Here is an 8767-nt window from a genome sequence, read left to right as displayed (position 1 = left end):
CATTTCATAAATTCAAGTGAGCACCACCATCGAAGCTCAACAGCATATAACATAACATTTGACAGACAAAAGGACTATTGGCAATAACCAGGGAAAACTATTGGTAATAAGCAAACATGAAGATAGAAATGTACCAAACTAGTACAGTTTCCAGTTTGCGGCGTTATGGTCTCAAGCGATATAGCTTGAAGGTGTGACTTGAAGAACTCACTTCTTTTTTCATCTCAACGGTAATTTGCAAGCTTCTGAATAACATCCTGAAGATATAGATAAAAGAAGGGAATTTCATTTCACAAATTCAAGTAGAAATGCCACTGCTTGTCAATGGTGATCTTACAACGTTACAAATCGTGCAAAGTAGAGCCCCAACATCTAAATTCAACAGCATATAACACTTGACAGACGAAGACTAGTGCGCCGGAAAGACAGCTTGACAGACCAAAAGACTACGGGTAGTGAGCAGGAAAAACAGCTGCCCGCAGTACATCCACATGCACGGGTTGCGGCATCTGCACAACCCACTGACGCTGCATTCTGAAACCATACACGAGAAGGTCGATGGTGGGTTGTACATCTTCCACTTGGAAGATATCATCTGCTGTAGCAAACTGCCAGTATAGCCATGGCTCTTGGCGGACACCACCCACGAACACCATCGGATACAAAGCGTCCGTCAGAGTCACTGGCTGGTTCAGGACGCAGCTGCCACCCACCAACGAGGGCAGCGGCAAGAAGTAGTTCACCGCATTGCAATTGCAGAAGCAAAAGGGGCAGTAGATTTGATGGCAACCGCGGCAGTACCTCGTTGCAGGGTCTCGACAGTGGCATAGAGCATGGGGAAGCTCGTTCGGCAAGACTCGCAAGCCAGGAACGTTGCCATGACCATCTCCGCCGCCGCCCGGTCCACCTCCTCCGTCGCCGCCTCCTCCTCCCGGTCCACCTCCACCGCCACCGCCTAATCCTCCTCCCGGCCCACCTCCGCCGCCACCGCCTCCTCCCGGAGCCCCTCCACCTCCCGGGCCACCCCCGCCGCCGCCCCGACCAAGGCCACCACCCCCACCGGCTGCGGGGACAGGGCCAATGTCCACAGCCAGTGGGTTCCGCGCTGGTTCCCCAGCAGCAGTGCTCTGCCCCACTTGAGTCATGGCGTATGCCTTGAGCATCGCCGCCACGGGCGTGGCCTCCTGGCGGTGGTCGGTGTCGACCACCCGTAGCGGCTGCGCCACGGGCGTGGCCTCGTCGAGCGCCGGGAGCGGCGCCGCCATGTGCTTGACCTCCTTGCTGCTGTCGAGAGCCGGGAGCGGCGCCGCCATGTGCTTGACCTCCTTGCTGCTGTCGAGAGCCGGGAGCGGCGCCGCAATGTGCTTGACCTCCTTGCTGCTGTCGAGAGCCGGGAGCGGCGCCGCAATGTGCTTGGCCTCCTTGCCGGTGTCGAGAGCCGGGAGCGGCGCCACCATGTGCTTGGCCTCCTTGCCGGTGTCGAGAGCCGGGAGCGGCGACGCCATGGACTCCTTGTCATGGCTCGTGGCTAGCACCGGGAGGGGCGCCTCATTGGCCTTGCCCTGCGTGCTCTCGAGCTCGGGCCACTTGTACTGGTCGAGGTTGAACTTCACTTCAATTTCACCAATGAGGATGGTTCCAACGCTGAAGTACAGATTAATAAATCAACACACCCTCGAAGGATCAACCACAAATTCAGATTTCGGTAGACGGTATGCCATTCGGCGCACATACCTCGAACAGGCGTCCTCATCCGACCTGTCGGAAGCCGAGCCATTGTAGTCCTCGCTGGCCTCGACCGAGAACGCCTCGCCCCCCTTGCCCCTGCAAACAGCACACAGTCAACAGATTATTTCCGCAGGCGCAAACAACAGATAGAAGAGAGCGCACTTCTAATTCCCGCCCTACCTCTCTATTCTCTCGCGGACGGCGAGCTCCTTAGGATGTGGAGATAGAACGAGGTCCACCATCTCCTCGGTCATGCTGCGAAGGAAACGGATGAACTTATGATTTGGGGACGATGATAGGATTTGACAGGCTGACAGATCGAAACTCTTACCAGGCCAGTGGCTGGAATTTGTTTCCAGTGCCGAGTCCTCTCTGGCTCTCCTTCCTCCTCGAGAAGGAGGGGGTCCGTGCCGATGGGGGGCGCTTGGGCGGGGCGACCATGCCTTTGTCGCCCGCATTGCCGCGGTGGCTTCATCAAACAGAAGAGGTGCGTCAGGTTGATGCCCCGAGAACAAACGGAATCAACAGCGGAGTTGGGAACATTATTGACCTGGTGTGCTGGGGAGCAGATATTCGAGCGGCCGGGAGCCTCCTTGGCGCGGCTCTCGCGGCACGTCGGAGTGGCGCCCGCCGGCGGAAGTCCTTATACGTGCCCACCATCATCTTCCAGTAAGAGATCTCCTCCTCCTGTTCCTCCTCCTCCTCATCTCTGCGAGGTCTGAACAAATTGCGCGCGGTCACAACAGCAACCATCCTCAAAATTAAAACAGACCGCAGAAAATAGGCTAGGACGAAATCAGTAGTCAAGCGCCACACATTGCGGTCAGGAGTCTAAGACAGCAAGCAGGGTCGGAACTGAAACGCGACAAAGGTTGCTCGAATTCGAAACCGAACCTGCTCTCCATCCCCCTGCAGGAGGAGGAGGATCCAGGCGCTTTGCTCTTGGCCAGCTCGATCGGCAGCGACCGCGGGTTCCTTCCCACCACCAAGGAGGACGGGGGTGCGGGGAGCGAGGAGTGGCCCGTGGTGGTACGGCGGAGGCAGGGGACGGCCATGGCGTGCTCCGGTGACGTCGGAGGCGGTGGCTGCGCTCGAACGGAGGAGGAGGGTGGTCGTGGTCGCGGGAGGAGGGCGGTGGCGACCGGAGACGGCGACGACGGAGGGGGTGGAGGCGGTGGGAGGAGGCGAGGAGGGGAGGGGTGCTCGTGGGAGGAGGGCGGCGGTGTCCATTGGCAGGAGGAAAGGGAGCTGTGGAAGCGTGGTGTGTGTGTGTGTGTGTGTATTCCCCGTTCTGCGCACAGGTTATACGGGCGGACGCGGCAAATGGCAATGAGGGGCTGGATCGTCATTTCATCCTTCCACATGGTCTCGCCGGGGTAACCGCCTCTCCAAGAAATCCCCGCGGCCGCGATGCTCCGGACCGGAACCCTAGAATCTGGGTTGATCGTGCGCCGAATGGATCGGGCCGTCCAGTCGCACGGGCGGAAGCCGACAGGCCCGCTGCTTCGTAGGCCGGCCCCTCCAAGCGCCTGGATAGATCTTGCTCGTCGTTTTTGGGTTTTTCCGTTTTCCACCATTATATATTTCGACTAAAATATCTATATTTAGTACATATTTCAATTTTACTTATATTTCTATGAAAACTTTCACATGTACTCGAAAATGTAAAGGTTCGTTGTGAATTAAAGAAAAAATTTGTTGCAATTCTTTTAGAGGTATGTTCACTGTGAATTTGATAAACGTTCAATGTAGCTTTTAAAATGTTAATTGCATATTTAGATAATTTGGTCGTGTATAGAAAGAAAATGCTCATCATGTATATAAAATATGTTCATCATGTGTTGAAAGATGTCCATCGCGTGTCTAATAAATATTAATCGCTTATCTATAAATGCATGTTGCTTATTTGAAAAATGGTCATTGTGTATCCAAAAGATGATCGTCTTGTATTGAAAAATGTTCCTTGCTTATTTCAGAAAATATTCATCGTGAACTTAAAATCATTTCCCGGGTATCTATAAGTTGTTCATGTAGAAAACCAAAAGACAAAGAAAAACTCAATGGGAACTACAAAAAGGAAAGTCGGGTTTTCGAGGGAAGGTGGATTTCTACTCTTTCCCATGTTTGTGTCGCGCATGTTTGGGCTTGTCGAAGCCCACAAACAAATGGCAAAGAGCTCACGTACCCGAGCCAACGACTTTCGCACACGTCAACCCCTGACTTCGTTACTTAAGAGCTCTGAATCATTCAGGACACCGAAAGGGCCGGCACCGTCCACATGGCACAATCTAGTTTGGTTGGGCATGCCGAAGGGATTGGACCTACTAGGATTTTGATAACCCGCAGGTGCATGGAAAACTGTACATCTTTTTCATAAGTGAGAGTGTCAAACCCAACAAGAAGCATAAGGATTTGTCCAATGAAAATTACTAAGGAATCGCTTTAAAGTTGCAAAGATGGTTCGTCTTTTGTTTGATATCTCTTGGGATTCTAGTGGATGAATTAAAGAAGCAACGAAGCCTAGCTATATATATGGATATAAAGAAAGCACTTCTGCGGACAGGCAACCCGGAAGTCCATAGGTGTCTTTCTTAGCTTTGTGTTATTGAGTCTAGTTGTATTCATGTTGCATTGGCACTTTATTTTTATTTTCCATAAATGTCACTAGATTTGGTTTCGGACTTTTGGTGGCCTGGTTGTTTTTATACCCCCTTTACTTTTATTCCAAATTTGTTATGTTCCAAACGTGAGGAGGAAGCTTTTTTTTTTTTTTTTTTTTTTTTGCAAAGTTCTGCTGCTAGGAGGAAAGACACACGAATGGCATGACTGCTCCTAGTCACGTACCCCGGCTCGTACAGTACAACACTCGTCCACGCAAGGGCAGTATCTTCAGAGGGAAAGACGGTGTACCGTACTCATACTCGATGTCAACCCGACTAACAAAAAATCAAGATTTTCATAATATTATCCACAGGGGCATATTTTAGACATAACTTTCCCGCAGTCGGCTTCTCTCACATGGCAAGGTATTCTGCATGGGCCGGAGCTGCTTAAATCCAGAGTTATTTGGAGAGTGTGTGATGAGGCTAATATACATATTTAGAGAGATAATTGGCTTCCTAGAGCTTCTGGACTTAAAATCACTGCAAAGAAAAATAGAACTAGAGTTAAATGAGTTGAGGAATTGTTCATGAGTGGAGAAAGGAGATGGGTTGAGGAGCTGGTTAGGCATTTATTTTACCCTTATGATGCGGATGAGATTTTGAGGTTGCAGATCCAATCAAATGGGGAGGCAGATTTTGTTGCTTGGTGATACGTCTCCAACGTATCTATAATTTTTGATTGCTCCATGCTATATTATCTTCTGTTTTGGACATTATTGGGCTTTATTATTCACTTTTATATTATTTTTGAGACTAACCTATTAACCGGAGGCCCAACCCAAAATTGTTGTTTTTTTTGCCTATTTTAGAGTTTCGCAGAAAAAGAATATCAAACAGAGTCCAAACAGAATGAAACCTTCGGAAACGTGATTTTCGGAACGAACATGATCCAGGAGACTTGGACCCTACATCAAGCAACCAACAGGGAAGCCACGAGGTAGGGGGGGCGCGCCTACCCCCCAGGCGTGCCCTCCACCCTCGTGGGCCCCATGTTGCTCCACCGACGTACTCCTTCCTCCTATATATACCTACGTACCCCCAAACGATCAGAAACGGAGCCAAAACCCTAATTCCACTGCCGTAACTTTCTGTATCCACGGGATCCCATCTTGGGGCCTGTTCCGGAGCTCCGCCGGAGGGGGCATCGATCACGGAGGGCTTCTACATCAACACCATAACTTCTCCGATGATGTGTGAGTAGTTTACCTCAGACCTTCGGGTCCATAGTTATTAGCTAGATGGCTTCTTCTCTCTTTTTGGATCTCAATACAATGTTCCCTCCTCTCTCGTGGAGATCTATTCGATGTAATCTTCTTTTGCGGTGTGTTTGTTGAGACCGATGAATTGTGGGTTTATGATCAAGTTTATCTATGAACAATATTTGGATCTTCTAAATTCTTTTATGTATGATTGGTTATCTTTGCAAGTCTCTTCGAATTATCAGTTTGGTTTGACCTACTAGATTGATCTTTCTTGCAATGGGAGAAGTGCTTAGCTTTGGGTTCAATCATGCGGTGTCCTTTCCCAGTGACAGTAGGGGAAGCAAGGCACATATTGTATTGTTGCCATCGAGGATAAGAAGATGGGTTTTTTTTATCATATTGCATGAATTTATCCCTCTACATCATGTCATCTTGCTTAAAGTGTTAGTCTGTTCTTATGAACTTAATACTCTAAATGCATGCTGGATAACGGTCGATGTGTGGAGTAATAGTAGTAGATGCAGGCAGGAGTCGGTCTACTTGTCTCGGACGTGATGCCTATATACATGATCATACCTAGATATTCTCATAGCTATGCTCAATTCTGTCAATTGCTCAACAGTAATTTGTTCACCCACCGTAAAATACTTATGCTCTTGAGAGAAGGCACTAGTGAAGCCTATGGCCCCCGGGTTTATCTTCCATCATATTAATCTTCCAACACTTAGTTATTTTCATTGCATTTTATTTTACCTTGCATCTTTATCATAAAAATACCAAAAATATTATCTTATCATATCTATTAGATCTCACTCTCGTAAGTGATCGTGTAGGGATTGACAACCCTTATCACGTTGGTTGCGAGGATTTATTTGTTTTGTGTAGTTGCGAGAGACTCGCGCGTAGCCTCCTACTGGATTGATACCTTGATTCTCAAAAACCGAGGGAAATACTTACGCTACTTTGCTGCATCACCCTTTCCTCTTCAAGGGAAAACCAATGCAGTGCTCAAGAGGTAGCACTTGGCATTATGAAAAGTCAGGGTTGTTCTCAGTTAGGAGTGCGTACATGTTAGCGCTCACTCTTAAGGATAAAAAAGAGGACGAGGGGCAATCTAGTGAGGCGGTAGGGACGGAGAGGAAAATTTGGAATATTATTTGGAAGGCAAATATTCCTAAGAAGATTCGTATTTTTGCATGGAGGGTTGCTTCCAATAGCTTGGCCGTACAGGTTAATAGAGTGGCGCATCATCAAGCCTGTTAGTACATGTTCTATTTGTGGCATGGAGGATGAAAATACCTTCCATGCGCTTGTGTTGTGCCCGAAGGCGCGTGCACTTCGCATGGCCATGAGGAACATTTGGGCTCTACCTGATGAGGAGGTTTTCAGATATACGGGGTATGATTGGTTTATTGTTCTCCTGAGTCAATTAAACCCCGTAATGCGAGACCAAATTATATTCTTATTTTGGAGGACCTGGCATTTGAGAAATGATTTGATCTTTGGTAAAGGAAAGGAATCAGTTTCAGCTTCTGCTTGCTTTGTGGAGAGTTATTGGGCGTCCTTTGGTGCATATCATTCTCCGATGCCGGTGGATTTTCATAATAAAGGAAAAGGTCCGTTGGGCCGGATTAGCGGAGTTCCTAATTCTCTGGACGCGAGTAGTGGCTGGTCCCCGCCTCCTGCAGGTTGGTTCAAGATTAATGTCGATGCTAGCTTCGTGGAGTCCATTAGAGAAGCTAGTGTGGGGGTGGTGGTCAGGGACGAGGAAGGGGAAGTTATTGTTTCGTCGTGGGATTTCATTGGTGCCTGTCAAAGCATGGAGGAAGCGGAGTTTAGGGCTTGCATTACCGGTCTCTACATAGGTATTTCTCTTCATAATCCTATAATTTTAGAGACAGATCGCACTTTTGTGGTAGCATCTCTTGCATCGGGGGACTATGACAGGTCTGCTATGCGTGACCTGAAGATGAAAGCGTTGAGTATCTCGAAGTTGATCAACAATCTTCAATTGTCAAAGATTAGCCGTACGACCAATATGGTGGCTCATTTAATCGCTAAGTATAGCTTTGACAATAGATTAGATGGTATTCTTGTAAATGATGTACCGCCCTGTGTGGTGAATATTGTATCGAATGAGTGTACTGGTGTGGTTGGTTAATTAATATAAGACGGTGTTAAAAAAATCAAGATGGTCTTGGAAGGAACTTGCTACTGAAGGAAATATGCCCTAGAGGCAATAATAAAGTTGTTATTTATATTTCCTTATATCATGATAAATGTTTATTATTCATGCTAGCATTGTATTAACCGGAAACTTAGTACATGTGTGAATACATAGACAAACAAAGTGTCACTAGTTTGCCTCTACTTGACTAGCTCGTTGAATCAATGATGGTTATGTTTCCTAAACCATAGACATGAGTTGTCATTTGGATCACATCATTAGAAAATGATGTGATTGACTTGACCCATCCGTTAGCTTAGCACGTTGATCGTTTAGTTTGTTGCTACTGCTTTCTTCATACTTATACATGTTCCTATGACTATGAGATTATGCAACTCCCGAGTACCGGAGGAACACTTTTTGCACTGCCAAACGTCATAACGTAACTGCATGATTATAAAGGTGCTCTACAGGTATCTCCGATGGTGCTTGTTGAGTTGTCATAGATCGAGATTAGGATTTGTCACTCTGATTGTCAGAGAGGTATCTCTGGGCCCTCTCAGTAATGCACATCAGCCTTGCAAGCATTGTGACTAATGAGTTAGTTGTGGGATGTGTTGGGCAACGTAGTAATTTTAAAAAAATTCCTACGCACACGCAAGATCATGGTGATGCATAGCAACGAGAGGGGAGAGTATGATCTACGTACCCTTGTAGACCGACAGCGGAAGCGTTAGCACAACGCGGTTGATGTAGTTGTACGTCTTCACGGCCCGACCGATCAAGCACCGAAACTACGACACCTCCGAGTTTTAGCACACGTTCAGCTCGATGACGATCCCCGGACTCCGATCCAGCAAAGTGTCGGGGAAGAGTTCCGTCAGCACGACGGCGTGGTGTCGATCTTGATGTACTACCGTTGCAGGGCTTCGCCTAAGCACCGCTACAATATTATCGAGGATTATGGTGGAAGGGGGCACCGCACACGGCTAAGAATATGATCACGT

The 8767-nt window shown here is 47.9% G+C and overlaps 1 protein-coding gene across 1 annotated transcript; it reads right to left on the bottom strand.

Annotated features, from left to right (window-relative positions):
• Positions 1-215: 215 nt before the first annotated feature.
• LOC125506678 (uncharacterized) lies at positions 216-2981 on the bottom strand. Its single transcript, XM_048671433.2, has 6 exons — positions 2623-2981; positions 2279-2446; positions 2060-2197; positions 1909-1983; positions 1735-1824; positions 216-1644 (listed from the first exon to the last, which is right to left on the bottom strand). The coding sequence occupies exons 1-6, from the start codon at positions 2781-2783 to the stop codon at positions 447-449; spliced, it is 1830 nt and encodes a 609-aa protein (XP_048527390.2). The 5' UTR covers positions 2784-2981; the 3' UTR covers positions 216-446.
• Positions 2982-8767: the final 5786 nt, after the last annotated feature.

The sequence above is a fragment of the Triticum urartu genome, chromosome 5A (genome assembly GCF_056163025.1).
Source record: "Triticum urartu cultivar PI428250 chromosome 5A, HENAU_Tu73, whole genome shotgun sequence".
In the NCBI taxonomy this organism is placed as follows: domain Eukaryota; kingdom Viridiplantae; phylum Streptophyta; class Magnoliopsida; order Poales; family Poaceae; genus Triticum; species Triticum urartu.
The sequence above is the reverse complement of the archived record's forward strand: the minus strand, read 5'-3'. Positions and strand labels throughout refer to the sequence as shown.

Coding starts and splice junctions, on each gene's coding strand:
- LOC125506678 (XM_048671433.2), bottom strand. CDS start 2,783: ATGGCCGTCCCCTGCCTCCGCCGTACCACCACGGGCCACTCCTCGCTC. Junction 2,447..2,622: donor TGCAGGGGGATGGAGAGCAG/GTTCGGTTTCGA, acceptor CAATTTGTTCAG/ACCTCGCAGAGATGAGGAGG. Junction 1,984..2,059: donor AAATTCCAGCCACTGGCCTG/GTAAGAGTTTCG, acceptor TTTCCTTCGCAG/CATGACCGAGGAGATGGTGG.